Below are 20,144 nucleotides of genomic sequence, written 5' to 3' on the forward strand. Positions count from 1 at the left end.
CTGAGATATGCACTCTTCTCTCAGCCAGCTTTCCATCTGGCCAGCTGCCCTTGGCTGGCCTCTTTAGGCTCTGCACTGCAGAGATCCATGGAATCGGCGTGTCTTTAGAGATTGTCTGGCTCCATCCTCTTATTGTACCAATGGGGACACTGAGGCAGGGATTGTGAGATCCAGGGCATTGTTCAAGGGCACACAGCAAGTTAAGAGACTGAGTTGGGTAGAACCCAAGACACTCAGGCCCCTGGCCTAGCTTCCTTCTGCTGTGTAGCAGGGACCTCCTTCCTGCAACCACAACGCCAACCTTCCTGACCAGTGGGCACTCTCAGGCCCCCTCCTCTTTGGGGCTTTTGTGCCCAACAAGCCATGCTGCCCCCCACCCCCCAAGACCGAGGGCTCCTTGACGTGGGACCAGTCCACACACTTCTGGATCCCCACAGTCCTCAGACCAGGGCCTGCATCTTAGTGGTTACAGGAATAAGAATAATGATGCTAACAGCCAGTACGTACTGAGTATTTGCATTGTGTAGCATATTATTATCTCACTGAATTCTCTCAGAATCCTGTGGGGTGGGATTAATGTACTCGTTTTGTACATGAGAAGACAGATTGAAGGCTCCCATCCCCGCGCCCCACTGGGTTGCACTTTGAACCATGGGGGTGGGGAGCTGGCCATTTGGAGAGAAGGGGTTTGGAGACTCTGCCATATGGGATTGTAGAAATCACACGCTCCCCAGGCAGGGAACCCCAAACTGAGGATGTGGGAGCCCTTCCCTCGGGATTGGGTGTGACTTGAGGAAAAGAAGTGCGCAGATTCTGCCAGCATCCCCGGGTGGTTGAGCACAATCCCCACGGCCTCCCTCTGATCCCCAATTAGAGCCCCCAGGTGCCCCTCCTCACCTTGAAGGGCGGTGGCTCTGCAGATCAAAGAGAAGTGGGGACTAGCCTGCGAGCTCGGGAGGCGGGAAGGGGCATCATGGCCCAGTGACAACATCATAGGACTTGGATGCTGTTCGGTTCGGAAAACCGAACTCGGTTTTCCCTTGTAAGTGCCCCTCCCCCATCTGCTGCCTTCATAGTGAAGGTGTTTGAGTTTTATTTTTGGTCTTATTTTTCCTTCCCTTTTTTTGTTTTTGTTTTTCCTGCCATCCCTGTCGTAACTTTTTGTGTTAGAGGGTTTCATTATCGCCTCCTTTGCCCAAGTTGAAACAGGGACCCATCATTGTGTCTGTTTGCAGGACAGTGCCTTGCTTACGTCACAACCCCCCAGACATTTCCCTGCCCCTCCAAGTACCCTCAAGCTGTGTCCATGAGGGGGTGTGTGGGGGGAAGTGGTGGTGGAAACCAGAGACAGACACCAGTGCTTGGAGGGGTTTTTAAATTATATTTAAAACAATTGTTTCGTATAAATAAAAGAAAATGGGAAGTGAAAAAAACAGATTTCAGAGAGGTTAAGTGATTTGTTCAAGGCCACACAGCCAGGTGTTCAAACACTAGAGTGCTTAACCACTGTACTGTCTGCTACAGCTTAGCTTCTCCAAGTGTGGTCCCTGGGCCAGCAGCCTCAGCATCACCTGGGAGCCTGTTAGCAATACAGGTGTCAGCCCTCACCCCACACCCAGAGGATCCGAGTCTGCATCTTGGTTAAGATCCCCCGGTGATTTGTGTGCAGATTAAAGTTTGAAGAAGCACTGTGCTACCTGACTGAAAGATCACAGAAGGGGCAGCCAAGATTCTGGCAGTTCCAGCTCTCACACAGCTCACCTTTTCCTTGGGGAATGGCCGAGACTAGCCCTCACGTTGAGGGACTAGGGCCTCAGGCCAGGACGGTGACTGTCCAGGGAAGAGGCAGGGGTAAAGGGTCATTTTGTTTGGGTCTTCAAAAACAGAAACAAAACCAAATTTTGTTGTTCCGGTAATAGGTCATCCTTATAGAAAAGTGAGAACCTAAAGATACGCCAGAATCCCAACCACCCACCCATAAACCCAGCGCTAGCTAGATGCCCTTGGATCTGAATCTGTTTGGGAGGCCGCTTCAGGCGGCTGAGGGAGCAGCTACCTGGGAGCACTGTAATTCTGAGTCAGATTTTTGAGGTGGGTTAAAAATAGAGCCCTGCTGGCCAGGCGGGGGTGGGAGGCAGACAGCCATTCATCTGCTGTAGGGGGGAGACGCCAGGGTCGGGGAGGAGCAGTGAGGGGAGGGTGGGCGTTCATTCGCCTCGGAGGCGCGAGCGGAGGGCGGTGGAAGGCAGCGCTTTCCAGCGTGAGGGGGCGGGGAGGCTAAAATGCCAGACTCCTGCGCCCCGCCCCCTCGGGTGGGTGGAGCGTGGGGGGGCGGGGCCGCAGCGCTGCCTCCGAGAAAGATGGAGAGCCTGGACGCGGAGGGGCGGGGAGGGGCTGGTAGACGCTTCCCAGCAGCTTTATTGATTGTGAGGGAGGGAAGGCAAGGAAGGTGGCCCACGTGTGTGCGTTCCCACGTGGGTTTTGTGGGCAGGCACGTGGTCTCCTTTGCCTATTACGCCTGCCCTTCAAATGGCCTCCCTCTGTCTCCTCCTCCTTAAGCGCCTCCGGGAAATCTGCTCTTCCTGCCCTCGCGTCGGACAGCACCTTTGTCTACCCCGGGCCGCCTGGGAGTTCCCCGGGGACCCGTGTGTGTCTCTCCCCTGACACACGTTAGAAGACTCTTTACAGCATGGGACACTGGTCGGTGGTTACTGGTGGATTTATTTTTCTGATTAAAAGGTAATATTTGCCCATTATGGGGAATTTAGAACATTAAGGTGTAATGGAGAAAACAAAAATCACCCGTAATCCCACTACGTAGAAATATCAATGTTAACATTTTAGTATATTTTATTTTTATTTTTGCCAGTCTCCACCACCCCTCCCCCCAGCAGCCTTTAATCCACCCATTTATTTAACAGTAAGACAATTTTGCTGAGGACCCCCACTCCTCCCCCTCCGGGCCCAGCTCTGCGTTTACATCTTGGAAAAGGAAGTCATTTCTGCTCTTGGGGAGCACACAGCAGGTTTGGGGAGATGAGACTCATCCTGGGTCCACAAGGTGGGGACGATGTCGGGAGATTCTAGGGGAGAAGTGGAGCTGCCTCCTCTTGCCCTCCCCTCCCCCCCACCTCCTGGATCTCTGGGCCAAGCCTATTGGAGAGAAGGGAGAATCCTCAAAGTCCCCAGAGAGGGGGCATGCCTGTAACAGAGGGGGCTTAGTGTGTTGTGTCACCGTGGGCCTGTGCTGGTCAGGCTGGAAATACAGTCATGGCCTCTGTTGACGTCTGTAGCCTCAGTGTCCCCCCACCAGCCCCCTGTCATCCCACTGTGTCAGAACCCCAACCCCATGTTTCTCCTGGCCTGTCTCTTGTTCATCTACCTCCCCCCGCCCGCCCCCTTCCAACTCCTCCCTCCTCCTCTGTGGCTTTCCCACCATAATCTTCACCAGGTGGGGGCCATTTGCTAGTGGATGTTGCTGGGAGTCTTCGTACCTTGTGTGTTCGGATGGGATAAATTCCTCCCTGATCATCGGAGGCCTGTGAAAGCCTTGTGGGAAGGAGCTGGGGTGTCAGAGGGCTGTCCATTTTGTGTAGCTTCTCCTAGGCCTCCTGCCACTCAGCCTTTGGCTCCCAAGGGATTCATTCAATCATTCATTTATTCACGCTTCCACCCATTCTCATATTTCCACCCATTCCCATGTTTTTTGGACCTTTTTGGGACCTACCTCATAAAAAGCACTGTGCCAAGTTCAGAGAGTCAGGTGGCCACAAGATAGACAAACGTGCAATTCCATCGTAGTGTGATAAACACTATGCTAGGGCAGCACAAACAAGGGGCCCCTGGCCAGATTTCCTAGGAGACAAAGGTGGCCTCCCAGGAGAAGTGACAGCTCCTCTGAACCAAGTGGCCTGGGGTGAGCAGTTGGGGGGGAGGAGAGCTCCAGGCAGATGACAGTATGTAGGAAAGCCCAGAGGAGAAGGGAAGTGCGGTGTGTCTGGGGCACTGAAAGCTGCTGAGTGTGTGTGGAGCAGAGCATCTCACACAGGGGAGGCATGGCGAGAATCAAGGCAAGAGAGGAGGCTGAGTCCAGATCAGGAAGTGCCCAGGAATGACAGTGAGGAACTTGGATTTTAGCTGGGAGTGTGGAAGGACTTTGGGCTTGGCAAAGCGTGGAGAGGTTGTGGACCCTACCCTGGACCCTGAAGTCTGTGGGGTCCTGGGAGAGGCAGAAGCCCAGTTAGGAAGCTGCTGAAGTAAGCCAGGTGGTGAGTTGATGAGCCGTGCCGCATCCCACATGACTGAGTGTTGGAAGGTAAGCGAGATGGGAGAGTCGAGGATAATCCCCAGGTTTCTAGACTAAGCATCTGAATGGCTGGTGGTATCACATGCTGGAAGCACAAGCCCATGGGGGAAGCTGCTAAGTTATATCTGGCTATGTCAAGAGTGAAGTTCCCTTGGGACATCGAGGTGTAGATGTGTAGTCAGCAAGTGAACACATGGCTATGGGGCTCAAGGGAGAGGTCTGGTCTGGAAGCCAGTGGAATAATGAAGCCTTGGGAGTTGGTGAGGTCACCCAGGGAGAGAGTAAGGAGGGAGAGGAGGCGGGGGCCCAAAGGAACAAAAACATTTAAAGGTCATGCAGGGGAAGAGGAGCTCCTGCAACGGGAGGGAAAGGAGAGGCAGAACAAAGAGCAGAGTGAGGTGTCTCAGCAGATATGGCACAGGGCGTCAGATGATGCAGAGGGTCAAGACGGAAACAGACCAGAAAGCGTCCGTGGGATTTTGCAGCAGGACGTGTGCATCGGCAGTGTTGCTGGGGGGTTGAGAGGCGTGTTGGGGACGGACGTGGAAGTGAGAGAGTGGGGATGGCGACACGTCTTTCAGGAAGCTTGGTTCTGAGGGGAGAAGAGATAAGACAGTAGGGATTCAGGAGAGATTTTATTTTTTTAAGTGTAGAGAGCTTAAAAGCTGATGGAAAAGGATGAGTAGAGAGGGAGATTGAAGATATGGGCGAGAGGGAGGATAACCTGTAGATTAAGCCTCCTGGGGAGGAAAAAGGGAACAGTGTCAAGAGGGCAGGTGGAAGAGTCACTGATCCCCTTGTGACTGGGGAAGGGAAAAGCGGTGAGGAGGAGACAAGCAAGGGAGTAGTCTGGTGGCGGGAAGAGGACGGGGACATTCTGGGGGCTTCTGTTTTCTCTGTGAAGTAGAAGTGGTGTTATCTGCTGGGAGGGAGGGGGGAAGTGGTAGTTTCAGAGCTCTGAGGAGAGAGGAGATAATTTGGAAAAGCTGCTGTGGGAAGTGGGTGGGAAAGGTCGTTAGGGTCTCCTGGAGGATGGGCTGGTAGAAGTGAGGGCCCAGCTGAGCATGGAAATCTTGATGAGGAAATAGAGGCACAAGGAGCTAAGGCACTTGGTATATAGTAGGACTGGTCTGAGGTCTGAGGTTTTCTGCACAGCCCCCCATGTAAACAGGAAAAGAGCTGATGGTGGTCCTGAGCTAGGACTGTGATCTGGTGAAGTGGGTGCCGGAAGGACGGGGCGAGAGAGGTTGATGAGCAGGACCATTATGCCTGGGGGTGACGGGAGGAGGCAGGAGGGTTCTCATGGGAGAATTAGAGGGTCAGCCAACTTCAGGCTCCTGGGACACTAAAGAAGAGACTTAGCATGATTGGATAAAAGAGCTGGAAGGAAAGGAGGTTAGGGTGAGAGAGAGCATTGAGATTAGAGATGGACCAACTGGAGATAGTGACCCGATCCAGGGTGTGCTCTTGGAATGGACTGGAGTGAAGACACTAGAGGCAAGACTTCAAGCCACTGGGAGGCTGGGTGTTTCTTGTTGGGCTGCTGAGAAGGAGTAGAAGTCACCCATGATGATGGCAGGATTCGGAGTGGAACAGAAGGTTGTAAACCAGGTGCCAGCATCACCAGGGTCCCCAAGGGTGGCAGATGGATGCTGGAAAGATGGGTAGCAAATGACAGGATGCTCAGAGGATCTCATAGATATTCCTACCACAGACAGGAAGGGGCATCGGTGTGGAGCGGGGAGGGTGCTTACTCCACCCTCTGGGGTTTGGGAGAGTGACACAACTAAGGTTCGCTCAAGGGAAAAAGTAGACAGGTTAGGGAGTGAAGAAGGTGGGGATGAAGATGCCATGGAAGAGAGCACAGGAGACAGGTTTGGGAGGGAGGGGTGCAGTAGGAGTCGGCACGGGGTTTGGGAGAGAGAAAATACTACCAACCAGGTTTATATTTGTATAGAGTGGTTAGAAGTGGGACTCTGGAGTAAGGCTGTTTGGGTTTGAATTCCTGATCCACCATATACAGCAAATTTCTCTACTTCTTGTGCCTCAGTCTCCTCAACTGCAAAATGGGCATAATCATAGTATTTACTTCATAGGGTTTTTTTGTTGTTGTTTTTGCAGTACGCGGGCCTCTCACTGCTGTGGCCTCTCCTGTTGCAGAGCACAGGCTCCGGACGCGCAGGCCCAGCGGCCATGGCTCACAGGCCCAGCCGCTCCGCAGCATGTGGGATCCTCCCGGACCGGGGCACGAACCCGCGTCCCCTGCATCGGCAGGCGGACCCCCAACTACCGTGCCACCAGGGAAGCCCTTCATAGGGTTTTTATGAGAATTAAATGAGATAGTCTATATAAGGGACTCAGGTGAGTGCCTGGCAAATAGTAAGTGCCCAACAGATGTTGATGGCTGTCCTCCTTCATTCTCATCGTCTTCATGAGCAGCTTGGGCAGTTATCTATGCTGGGCCTGAAATGGAGGGTGAAGCTCCCAGCTCCCGTCCATTTCTCAGACACAAAAGCCTCCTGGCTTCTTTGTTGAGGGGCTAGAAGGAGAGTTCGGTGGTACCTGATGAAAGGGGCAGGATGTGACGACTGCTAACATAGACACACTGCACAGTTAGGCGAAGCTCGTGGAGAAGGAGGCAATTGAACTGGGCTTTGAATGAGAGAAGGGATTTCAAAAGATGGGGGTTCAAGAGGTAGGGGTGGTTCTCAGGAGGAGGAACCAGGAGGTGGATGGAGATGGGGCCAAAAGTGTCCAGTTGACTCCTGTGAAGGAAGTGGAAGGGAGAAGAGGGAAGTGGGGTCAGGAGGTGCTAGACCAAGGAACTTGAACCTTCTTCTGTAGTCAGTGGGAGTCTCCCAAAGGGGGGTTCAAGCATGGAGTGACATAATCATAATGCTATTTGGCCAGATAACCCAGAGAGTGTGTGGCTTGGAGGGAAAGAGGGAGGAGGCCGAGACCAGGTGGGCGGCAGGGGCAAGGGTCCAGGTGAGTAGTGAGGAACTGATCTAGGACAGAGCAGTTGGGGACCGATTCAGAAGCTGTCATTGAAGAGGCCAGACAAGACTTGGCCACTGCTTGGCCTGCAGGGGTGGGTGGGAGGAAAGAGAAAGCAGCTGAGGATAGCTGTGAGGTTTCCAGCCCAGGTGATTGAAATGCTGACTGTGCCATTCAGCTTTGAGGAGAAAGATGCTGAACTCAGCCTTGGACTTGTTGCGTGGAGGGGCCAGCAGGCCCTCCAGGTGGCAGGTGGGAATGCAGTCTGGTGCTAGGAGCGGTCTGAGTGGGAGCCGTCTGCACAGAGGGAAGGGTATAAGATGGGGCCGTGGGTGTGCTGCTCACCCAGGAGAAAGCACGGGGGACCCCCCCCATCCTGCCGCCAGCACTGCAGGGACACAGGCGTGTCTGGGACGAGGCTCCTGCCCTCAAGGAATCCACAGTTTTCTAGGCGATCCAGAGCCAGGGCTCAGGCTGGACTGTGGCTCCATCAGTGAGAGGTTGGGGAGGCCCAGAAGAGGTAGCACTTCAGGTGAATGTTGAAGGATGGAAAAGATCTTAATGGGCAAAAACCAGACATTCTCTTTCTTACAGCTGACAGGATTCCCAGTGGATATCATTTGTGTCAAAATGTATGCAAGTGGGTGTGCAAGAAAGTATGCCTGTGTGAAAATGGATGCGTGTACAAAGACAAAATTTAACAGGGGTGCGTAGATGAGAGTGTGTGTACAAAAATGTGTTCATGTGTGTGTGAGAGAGAGTATATGTGCTCAGAGGCAAGCATGGGCAGGTGTGGACAAGAGGAAACTAAAGGAGGTCATCCCTATTCCGGGACTTCCACTTCTTTTTTATAAAAATTTTTTTTGCGGTACGCGGACCTCTCACTGTTGTGGCCTCTCCCGTTGCGGAGCACAGGCTCCGGACGCGCAGGCTCAGCGGCCCAGCTGCTCTGCGGCATGTGGGATCTTCCCGGACCGGGGCACGAACCCGTGTCCCCTGCATCAGCAGGCGGACTCTCAACCACTGTGCCACCAGGGAAGCCCGGGACTTCCACTTCTGCCTCCGTTTTATCACCCTTCACATCCTCTTCAGCCTCCAGGGAAGGAGAGGCCCCTTGGTCTGGTCCTTGAGTCTCCGAGTTCAGGATCAGGAGCCTTGTATCTTCTCTTCCCTCAGCTCCCTTGAGGCCATAACCTTCCACTCAGACCATGAAATGTTCCAGGTATCCGTGTAATGGGCTGTTGGGCTTTTTGCCACCCCCTTCCTTCTGCCCGTGGGCACCCCGCTCCTCCAAAGCTGGCCCACAGGCCACTCCCTCCTGCTGAGAGGCCATCACCTGCCTAGATGGACCTGTTGGTCCAGTTAGAAAGTAAGGTCCAGAATTGAGGGAGAACAGACCTGCGGTCCAGGGACAGGGGCTTCCAGAGCCCAGCTGGTGTCTTGCTGGCTAGGACTTCCTCTCAGCTTAGAGAACACTGGGATGGGGAGGGTCATCTGGCTTTCGGGAAACCAAGGCCTCTAATTCAGGGCTGTGCCAACTCCAGCATGCCTGAGTCGGGCCATCCATTGCTTCCCCTCCAGGGCCTGCCACCTGCCACTATGGATGCGTAGCCTGGATTGTGGGATTTATTCATGAATGATTCTAGGGGTAGTGGGGGCCAGGGGAGCATTGGGCCTCCAGGTTGAGGCTTTGGAAATGTTAACTATTCCCTCCTGGTGGACCTTAGTTTTCCTTTCTGCAGGATGGGTACAACTGATGACTGGGGTGCTGATGACTGCTGATGACTGGGGTGCTTGTAATACTTGAAAGGTGTGTTAGTTTCCCCACCCAGAAAGTACCTTAGAAGGCCTGGCATCAGGAAGATAAGTCCCCTGGAAACCTCTTTGCACCCTTCTCTTCTCCCTTGTCTCTGGGGCAGGGGCTGTACCTGCTGTGGTAGGTTACCTCCACAGTGTAATGCAAACGTGCCAGAAAGGCTTGTCCACCTCCCCGCATCCCACTGAGGTGCCTAAATCCCAAGAGGTCAGACTCTGGAGTTCCACAGACCTTTCTGAATTAGGGGTCTGCCCCTTACTAGCGGCGTGGTCTTGGGCAGATACTTCTCTCTGAACCTCAGTGTCATCATCTGTAAAATACAGATAATAGCAGCCACCTTAGTGCTGGTGTGAGGAATAAATGAAGTAATGCATTGAAAGTACCAAGTAAGTGCTTGATACATGTGAGTGTTTTGGGGTCTCTTTTTTGTTTTTTTTTTGCGGTACGCGGGCCTCTCACTGTTGTGGCCTCTCCCGTTTGCGGAGCACAGGCTCCGGACACGCAGGCTCACCGGCCATGGCTCGCTGGCCCAGCTGCTCCGCGGCATGTGGGATCTTCCCGGACTGGGGCACGAACACACGTCCCCTGCATCAGCAGGCGGACTCTCAACCACTGCGCCACCAGGGAAGCCCCTTGGGGTCTTTTTGAATAGAGCCTTTTCAGTCACCAAGGAGCCCCCCATTGAACATGTGCAGGGACATTAAGGAATCACTTGAGATGCTTCTGATCACTGGGACTGAGGGAGAAGAGGGGTCAGAGAGCTGCGGATGCAGTGGGGAGGCTGTTGCTACTTCCCTGGCTGGGCCAGGACCCTAGGGCTGGCAGGCACGCCGGGAGCTGTCCGTGGTGCTGAACACCATTTATTGCTCTCTGCCGGCCCAGCTTTCAGAAATCTGTGCAACCGTCTGGCAAAGAGTAAGGAAGCATAGTGTAGAAGGCCAAGGTCAGCTCCCAAAGCCCAACTTCTGTTACCTCCTCCAGGAGCACTTTATGACCTCATCCTTCTAGGCCACCAGGAGCCCACCTTTTTCAGATGCCTGGCTGCTGCCTGGGATGGTTTATTACATCATTGCCCAACTTGTCTTCTGTCTCCTGGCTAAGCCTTGGACCATGAGCTCCCTGAGATCAGGGCATCTCTATGCTGAGGTAAATAGGTTCTGCCGTCCAGTTATCCAGGGAATATTGTGGGCCCTTAATTCCACCCCTGGCTGTTCTGGAACCATTATTAAGCTCCCGTCCACCCACCCCCTGTAGATGCTTTGCTTTGGCTCTTCCCTGGAAGATTTCATCTGCCTCCCTCACCTCTTTCCTGTGAATTTTTTGACTTGAATTACTTATTTACTCATTTAAAACTATGGGCTAGGCATAGGTCAGAGCATTTTACAAATATCACTTCATTTTGTTCTTATAACAGTTCCACTAGTTAGGTGAGCAGATGAGGAAACTGAGGCTTGGAGAGATTAAGCAACTTGCTAGCAAATGATGGAACCAGGAATCAAGTTCAGGTGGGTTGGCCTGAGAGCCTGTGCTGCTTTCTTCCCACCATATTATGCTGCGTTTTGAGTATCTCTTTGATGCTCCAGGACAGCGGTGTGCGGGAAGAAGTGCTCCAGTGTTCTGACCCCAGCCCAGATCAGGCACCAGAAATATTCCTAGCATCTGGAAACTCATGATTGAAACAGTTAATCGGAATGCAAGGAAATGGGTGTTTTTGCCTCATGTAATTTGGTTTTGTGAAGACCACTAAATGAAAACATTCTCCTGTTAATTACTGTCTCAAATTTGGTCTGTAATTGAGGGAACTAGAGCTTGGGAGAGTGTAGAAACCCGCTGGAGTAGCAGGCCTGCCCGAGTCAGCATTCCAAGCTGCCTTGCACCCGCTCTGTTAATTTTAGAAACTCTCCCAGTCTGGGTGTATTATTAGCTTTATGTACAGAGGCCACAAGGCTCTCAGTGGCCTCTCTATGTCACAATTTTTTTGTTTTGTTTTTCCCAAGAGATTAAATAAAAGGAACGATGGCCATGTGTACATAGGGGTGTTTGCACACCGTGTGTGTGAATGAGGATACCTGTGTATGGCATCTAATGAGTGTCTGCAGCTGTCTTTGAATGGTGTGCATGAGGCTGAGTGGAGAGTGTACACAGCTTGAGAGCAGCTTAGAAGCTGAAACCATTCTCCCAGGGCCCAGAAGTCACTAGCAGGATGTGCTGTGTTCCGTGTAGTGGGTGTGAAGGCTGGGGTGGGTTCTCCCAGATGGGCACAGGGGGAGTAGGGCTGACGAAGGGTGGCGGGCTGTGGGGTAGGAAGGAGCTAAAGTTGACCTCTTGGCACCAGACTTAGAGTGAAAAGCCTTAGCCCAGTGAGGCTGTGACTTGAAGTCCCGTCTTGATGCCCCGAAGAACTTGGCTTTCAGAGGAGCTGCCGGAAGCTGCCTTTCCGGAAGCCACACTTCCCTGAGCTGTGTGATGTGGGACAACTCTCTCGCCCACCTTCACTGAAGCAGGCCCTGCCCTCTCCTTGACTCAGAGCGCCATTCTGAGTCTGACAAAGAAAGCAATTTGCTGTGAAGTAATTCTTTTCAAACTTGGAACTCTTCAGGCCGGGGCACTTTGGTTTTGCGGTGGGACCCACTGAAGACTCGAGGAAAGCTTATCTTTTTGTCTCCCACTCCCTTCCCCCTGGCTTCCCTGCAGTAGAGCGTTAAAGATGGCTGAAAGGTTATTTCTCTTGGGAGAAGACAGGCTTATTTCTTCCCAACATAATACATTTATCTGTCATTGTGTAACTGTCTAAATTACTAGCAGAGAGAAACAGCTCTGCAGTGCCAGTTTTCAGTTTTAGGGCCAGCCCTGGGGTGGCTGGTTCTTGGGCAGGGTCCCTGGCCATGCCTTCTAGACATAGGGTCTCTGCCTACCTGTGCTACCTGCATACTCCAGAGGGGCCCCTGCTGGGTCAGATAGGAGACCTGTGAGTTGGCTTTTACCTCCTCATACTGCTTAACCTCTCAGAGACTTCACCCTGAGGGTCCCTCCCCACCTCCCCAGGAGATATTAGCAGTTGCTTTGAGGCCTTAGAAGAAGTGATGCTGGAAGCCCCCCACTGGTCTCATTCTGTTGCATTGAGTGGAACCTCACTGGTGCCCTGAAATCCCCCCGTTAACACTGCCTGTCACTTAGCTGTACACCTGAAACTAACACAACATTGTAAATCAACTATACTCCGATAAAAACGTTTTAAACATTTTATCACAGAAACTTTCGTAACTGAAATAATTATTCTACACAAATAATGTTTAACGGAACTTTTAAAGAAAAAATGAGAAAATATTTGCAATATTTTATTGTGATTAATGTATTGATTATTCAATCAGTATTTATTTAAATGTGTACTTGAACATCAAAAATATCTACTTTGCTAAATATAAATTATTGCTGGAAAAAAAATAAAATTGTTGAAATATATTTAAAAAAAAAGAAAAACACTGCCTGCATTTGAAGATATCACTGACCTTCCCTACTGCTGTGTTTAGAAGTAAACCTCTGGGGGAGAGAGATGGTCAGACATTTTCTGACTATAGGGGATAGACTAAGGGAGGCCCCCCGAGAGCCAGTGTGGGGAGAAGGCCAGATCAGAATTACAGGACCGAGTGTGGAGGCCCTGCCCCTCATTGCACAGTGGGGAAAACTGAGGTCCAGAGTGGGGAGGGCACCTGCCTGTCAGTGACAGAGCTAGGACTGGAATCCCATGCCTCCAGCATCCCAGGCTCCTGCTGTGTGTCTGGACCTCCCCTGTTCTCTGGTCACGGTCTGTGGCATGTCTGCCTGCCATCCTGTCTCAGGCCACAGTTGACCCTCAGGGAGGATGGGGCATCCTGGCCTGAGCCTGGGGTGGTGCGGGGTGAATTACTTCTGCTGCTAAAACAGCCTCTCGCCTCTCTCTGGATGTCATTATTTAGTTTGCTTTTCAGCCTCTCACTGGGGCATGGGGATTGGACTAGGAGGCTTGTCATCGGGGATCTCACAGAGGGGCAGGCAGAAGGCATCCCTAAGGATGACTAAGGAGGAGACTGTTTCTATGCCAGTCATGACATCTTGCCCTGGTACCCATGCACCTATCTCCCGCAGGGTCTCAGAACCTCTGAAGACTTCTCTCTCCCACCTTTGCTGTCTCTGAGCTTTCTTTTAGTCTGTAATTCATTCTCTCTCTCCTCCTATGACTGACCTATGTGTCTCTGGGCAGATTTTACTGGGACCTGACCATGTTGCTGCTGATGGTAGGAAACCTGATCATCATTCCTGTGGGCATCACCTTCTTCAAGGATGAGAACACCACACCATGGATTGTCTTCAACGTGGTGTCGGACACGTTCTTCCTCATCGACTTGGTCCTCAACTTCCGCACAGGATTGTGGTGGAGGACAACACAGAGATCATCCTGGACCCACAGCGGATTAAGATGAAGTACCTCAAAAGCTGGTTCGTGGTGGATTTCATCTCCTCCATCCCCGTGGACTACATCTTCCTCATTGTGGAGACACGCATCGATTCGGAGGTCTACAAGACTGCCCGGGCCCTGCGCATCGTCCGTTTCACCAGATCCTCAGCCTCCTGCGCCTCTTGCGTCTCTCCCGCCTCATTCGATATATTCACCAGTGGGAAGAGGTGAGTGTTCAGACCCAGACCTCTTCAGGGAAGAGGTATCTTCCCTCTAGGGGAGTGAGGGACCAGCAGGTAACCTCAGATAGTTGGATGTGGGCTGTCGGATTGTAGCAGGCACACCTCTTCCAAGAGGACAAATATTAGTAACTTCTTGACTTCTTATCATGCACTAGATACTACACGAATCACTTCACAGGCAATATCCCATTTAAGTCTCTAACAACCATAGAGGGTACCACATAGGTAGGTATAAGTACTCATTTTTTACATGAGGACATAGAGAAATATGAAGAGATTTATATAGTGTCACAGAATTATTAATTGGTGGACCTGGACTCCAGAGCCTGCATTGTTAATCACTGCACTGTACTGTGGATGTTGCAAACTCAGAAGCTTGTGGGGGCCAGGCAGGGAATATGAATGGGTGAAAAGGGCCATTTGGAGGACAATAGGGAGTGTGGTGGACTGGGGAAAACTGGAGAACATATCTTCCATCTGTATGAGGCAGCCTCTACTCAGCTCTAGCCACTGTGGCCAAGTGAGAATGGGCTCAGGGTTGCCAGATCTACAGATTTATCATGAGAAGCAGAAATCTGGACTTCTGTGCAAAATTTGTTGGCAACTGTCTTAGGTTGGGTTCTTCTGGTGCAGACCCTGAGATGAGGATTTGTATGAAAGTGATGTTTTTTTTTTTGATGGGGAGCAAAGTGTTTCCAGGAAAATCTGGTAAGGGACTGGGGAAGAAGGGCAGGAAGGGAAGGAAAGGAATAGAAGGAAAGGAAGGAAGGAAGCCAAACAAGGGTGACACCAAGCAAATCCTGTGGGGAGCTCCAGGATGGTGTACACCACACCTGGGAGTTTCCCCAATCAGGGCAAAGGAGTTGAACTTTTTATATCCCCTCACCTGTCAGTCACTGGCTCAGGACCCTTGCAACCCTGGGTGCTAGCAGGCAAAGTGGTTTCCTGCAGTCAGGCCTCTGATGACGGGCCACAGGTGCTAGCTGTAGGGAGTGCAAGCCTAGTGCTTTCCTGGAGTTGTGTGAGCACAGACTGTAAAGGGATCCTAGGGGCTCTGGGAAGAGCACTGACTATAGAAACTGAATAAAAAATTGTAAAAGAACTAGGTGGCCAACACCATTCTGAACAAACCTAACTCATCTGTGGGCTGAATGCAACCATCTATGGGAGAAAGAGAGGACTGCAGGCTGGGGTTTGAAAAAAGCAGGTGACCTTGTGAGACTTTCCGCTACCACCAAGTACCACTTTTTGGAGGCAGCCGCAGGCAGGCCAGCCTGAATGTACCAGGGTGGGGGGAGATGTGTTCTGTGAGACTGTCCGCCTTGGGGTCTGGAGCGGGCTGTGGCCTGGGGAAGCTTCCGCAGAGGTGCATTTGTTGCCATGGCTCACTGCTAGTCTCCTGGTCTCTGCACGATTGGATGGAAATTCCCACACTCAGGACACGAAGCCCCCACCCCACTCCCAGCAGCAGCCTGGGCCCTGGGCAACAGCACCCATGGCTGAGAGTCGGGGCACTGGCAGATCGCGGTCAGAGGTATCACGAACACCTGTGCTGCATAAGTCCCTACACCAGCCTGGCAGAATCACTTCATGGCAGAAATTCTCTTTGGTTTGGAATTTGCATTATTTCTGCGGATAGGAGGAGCAGTGACTTGTCCAAAGTCACACAGCAGACCTCTGGCAGGGCCAGATCAGACCCCAGTTAGCACTCTTGACTCCCAGCAGGGACCGGGGTGTTGGAATGCATTGGGCTTTAGGGCTAGGATGACACGTGAGACCTGAATTAAAATCAGCTCCACACATGCCAGCTGACTGACCTTGGGGCCACCTTACCCCCTGAGCCTCAGTCTCTTATCGGCAAAGTGGGTAGAAGTCGTACATTCCTCAGTGGATTGCTGTGAGGATTAAAAGAGATGATGTTTGTAAAACCCTTAGGTGTGAAACTGGGTGCAGAGAACTGTTTAATAAATGCCCCTCCCCATTTTACAGGGTGTTTACTTTTCTCAAATACTTTCTACCCATAATTTCCTTGGTTGCTCAAACCTGGCTGACAAAGTCAACAGGGCAGGATTTAGTACCTGTACTTGTCAGGTGAGGAAACCGAGGGTTGGAAGGGTCAGCTGCCCCAGTGGTAAGATCTTGACCAGGCCTCCTGACTCCCAGTTCCCTGCCCTTCCCACTTTCTCAGGTGGCCTGAAAGTAGGCTGCCTGGTCCTGTTTACCGCTCCCTCCTGTTGGGGACGACCTCTCCGTTGAGACTGGGGAGGCAGGCAGTGGAGGGTCGAGGGGTGGGGTGAGTTCTGTGGGACAGACTGGGTTGAGGAACCTGGGGACATGTAGGTGCAGAGAGGTTGGATGTGGGTCTGAGCTCAGGGCTGAGAGGGACAGTGCCTGTTGGGGTGAGGGTGGTGGTGGCCAGGGCCCCTCTGAGTAGCTGCAGAGGGAAGATGGAGGCGTATTTCCTGAATGCCCTGAGGGCTTGTCTCTTGGTTTCTGTCCCAAGTGGAAATTCAGAAACCTTGTTGGCTCCCTCAGTCCCCGAGAAACTCCCAACCTTCTGTGTGTCTTGGACTTAACAGCTGTACTGCCGTTTAAAAGCAGAGTAGTCGCTCTTTCCCTTCTCCAGCGTCGGTTCGTGTCTCCAGGCCCCAGCCCGCTGGGTGCCAGCCTGCTCCCCACTTACACCTGGGCCCTGGGGGCCATGGTATTTTGGGGAGATTTGGCAGAGTTGCCGGTGGGTGGGCAGGGTGGGCCCTGGGACAGGAGCTAAGTAAGCTCTTCTCTTACTGTCCCCACTGCCCCTCTGGCCTGGCCAACCCTCTGGGCTACCCAAAAATGGCCAGGCACACTCTGACCCTGGACAGAGGCCCCAGGTCAGGACCTCAACTGGACATCACTACCCTGTCTTGTGTGCAGGAAGGGAGATCCCAGGAGGCCAGATGGATGACCTCCCCACCCCCTCCACACTATACACCCTTATCTTGCCTAGCAGCTGGAAGGAAGTTGCTTTGAGCTGCTGTCTGCCGGGCACACTGCCCAGCTAGGGGCTCCCCCCAGACTCCTGGGGTTGGATTGGGGTTTCCCAGCTGGCCCCAGGAAACCCTGTCTCCAGACCCTCAGTAGCCTGCCCCACCCTCGGGGCTTCTCCCAGCCTCACCTTGGCCTGTAGGCAGCAGCAGGGAGACCCTCTGAGGCCTCAGGTCTGCATGAGACCTGGGGAGGGAGGTGTTTCGAAGAGAAGACCCTGCTCTATCTCCTCTCCAACTCCAGTTCATGTGAATCTCTCCCCTTCTTTAGGCCTCAGTTTCCCGACTGTCAGATGTACTCTGATGTCCTCAGAGGCTGGGGCCTCAGTCCCCACTCCAACCTCCCTCGGCGAGGATCATGTTAGCTGTTCAGTCTGAGGACACGGTGGTGGTGCTGGGTGAGGGCTGGAGAGTCGGCCTCCCATGGGGAGGGAAAAGCTTGCCCAAGATCCCCTGGTGAAGCTGCAGAGATGCTGGATTCCTGACCCTCAGCCTTCAGCTTGCCTCCCCCAGCGCAGCTCAGCCCAGCCCAGCCTCCCAGCCGAGAGTTCCCGAACGTTAGTAGCAGCTCTTGGGAGTCAGGGTAGGTGGAGGGTCTCGGCAGGCGTAGACGACTGTCTCAGAGGACGCCAGCCTCTGCCTTGCATCCTGGGCGATCTAGGTCAGCATCCTCCCTCCCAAGCCTCTTCCCTCTCTCTGAGGTGTGAGCTTGTTATAGGCATGGAGGCTATTGTTAGAAACCGTGGTTGCCCCCCTTTGGATGTTCCCCTGCAGGGCCCAGCACCCCAGTGACCCATCCAGAAGCCTCTTCTTTCCCTTGGCAGCATCTTGGCGTAATGGGAGGGGCTGGATGCAGGAAGTCAGGCCAGGGGGGCTGTGCAGCCCCCAGTGAAGCTCCTCTCCCTGTGGGCCTCAATTTTTCCACCTCTCTCAGAATCGGGAGTTTGGGACAACACAGAGGCATGGTCCTGGGGGGCAGGAGCTGGTCCTCTCTACGGGCCCTAGGAAGGGACCTAGCGTGACCCTCTAGTTTGTACCCAGGATACACAGGCACCAGCCACTCTCTCAGGACCCGGATGGCTGTTCTCAATGTGGCCGCTTGTTCCTGAGACAAAGGGAGGAGTTTGTTCTTCTTCCCCGAGGAGAAAACAAATCCCAGGAGGGAACTCTAACAAGGCCCCAAGAAGAGGCCTTGGCAGAAACTCCAGTTTCTGGTCTCTCCCCAGGACTGAGAAATCAGCTCTTTATTTTGAGGACTGGGAAAGAGACCGAAGGAAAGGGACCAACGTGTGCTGAGCACCTCCTGTGTGCCAGCTGTGGACATCCTCTCCTGATCCCCAAGACAGCCCTGGGAGCTGGTAGTTATTGACCCATTACACAGATGAGGAAACTGAGGCTCAGAGCAGAGAAGGCACTTGCCCAAGGTGGGAGACGGTGAGAGACGTGTCACCCTGCCGTTACCCTGTGGTTCAGAAACTACAGAAGGGAATAGGAGTAGGAGCTTCCCCCAAGTGCCATGCTGGGCACAGAGAGTGAGCTGTCCAGGCCACCTGCCTGGCAAGCCTTGTGGGGCCCTTGAAATGAAGACAGTCAACCCCGAAAGTCAGAACCAACATCATAAAAGGGGGTTTTAATGAGGTATAAAGAGCAAGACAAATATTTGCACAGTGCAGCTGACTTGCGGGTGGCCTATGGCCCCAGCCCACAGTGGGGACACACAGGTGTTTAGCAACCTCTCCCAGCAACGTCCAGCCTTGCTCTCAGCAACCACCCCTGGGTGCTGTAGAGTGTTGGGGGTGGGGTGAGTGTCCACCGTCTGGGGTACCCTCCTAGCCTGAATGGATGTATCCCCCACCACCTCTTTGCAGAAAGCTCAGACTTTGCCATGCCGGTGCCCCTGGCTTTGTGTGTCTGAGAGCCATCCGCAGTACCCCTCACCACCACCAGAACTACCACCATCCCACCCCTACAGGACACTCCCAGCATCTGCATCCTTCAGCCAATATCAGGCACGCCACCACCACCACGCTCTCCGAGGATACATGAGTCTGTGCCACCTGCAGGAAAAAGCACCTTTTTCTCTTCCTGCAAAAGCAGGTTCCCTGTGGGCTGTGCCTGCCCAGACTGGGGCCTTTTTCGAATGCCACTGTGTATACTCGTGGCAGCCCTGATCACCATCATCCCCAACACTGTCTTCATCACCGTCACCTTCGTCGCTTAAGCACTTCTCAGTTCCTGAGACCCTACCATGTGCTCTGCATACTCGTTGCTGAGATCAGTATAAAGGCAAAATTATACAAGGACCTGATCTTGGAAGAAAATTAGTTACAAAGAAAAGAAAAACAAGGATGATAGAAAAAGGAAAGAACACATTGCATTCAAATGTGCCAACCTTGATCTGGTCTTTAAGACCCAGAGTAATACATAGAAAGGAGCAGTTATTGCAGGCTGTGGAGTCTGGGATGCTTTCTAAAAGTGATCCAAGTCTTCCTTCAGTGTGGTATCTGTTTTTGGCTGTTAGAACAAGATACCACAGGCTGGGGGGCTTAGATGACAAATATTTATTTCTCACAGTTCTGGAGGCTGGAAGGATGAGATCAGGATGCTGTCATGGTCAGGTTCTGGTGAGGGCCCGCTTCCTGGTTTGTAGATGGCCGTCCTCTTTCTGTGTCCTCACGTGGCCACATATCAACTCTCGCGTGTCTCTTCTTGTAAGGGCACTAATTCCATCCATGGGGCCCTACCCTCATGACCTAATCATCTTGCAAAGGCTCCACCTCCTAATACCATTACATTGAGAGTTAGGGCTTCAACATAGGATTTTGGGGAGATTTCAGTTCATACAAGTTGGGAAATGAAGGAACTTAATAATAATGAATCCCCCCCTCCACCACCCACGTATGTGTTCAGGGCCCAGAGCACTTTCTTAGCCAGTTTAATTTCTTGAACAACCCTGAGAAGTGGGGGCAGATGTCTAGCTTTGTTTTAGTTGAGGAGATGCTGAGGTGTGGAGGGAGGTGAGGACAGGTGTTAGCCATCTCTGAGACTAGGTGGTCCCATGTCACTCACCCTCCCCATCCCCCCAGAGTTGGGGAGCTGGTGGCATTCTGGTCAACCAAGACTTCGCAAGGTTAGTGGGCCCAAGGTCATAGAGCTGTTGTGTTCACCTAAGCAGCTGCTTTAGAGACAGAAGTGGGATCTTCCCTTGGAGCCACAGCTGGGGCACTGGTACTCAGGAGCTGCCTGCCCTGCCTGGTCTCTAGTCCCCGCCCCTCCTTATACAGAGATGTGTCTGCTAAGCTGGGCAATGGCATGCTGACAG

At 52.7% G+C, this 20,144-nt stretch overlaps 1 protein-coding gene across 1 annotated transcript in view; it reads left to right on the forward strand.

Moving 5' to 3' along the window:
• Positions 1–20,144, forward strand: part of HCN4 (hyperpolarization activated cyclic nucleotide gated potassium channel 4) — a 41,503-nt gene that overhangs the window by 12,704 nt on the left and 8,655 nt on the right. Inside the window, 3 exon segments of the mRNA XM_032623076.1 lie at positions 13,360–13,523; positions 13,526–13,711; positions 13,714–13,781. Coding sequence (XP_032478967.1) covers positions 13,360–13,523; positions 13,526–13,711; positions 13,714–13,781 — 418 coding nt within the window.

The sequence above is a fragment of the Phocoena sinus genome, chromosome 2 (genome assembly GCF_008692025.1).
Source record: "Phocoena sinus isolate mPhoSin1 chromosome 2, mPhoSin1.pri, whole genome shotgun sequence".
Lineage (NCBI taxonomy): Eukaryota > Metazoa > Chordata > Mammalia > Artiodactyla > Phocoenidae > Phocoena > Phocoena sinus.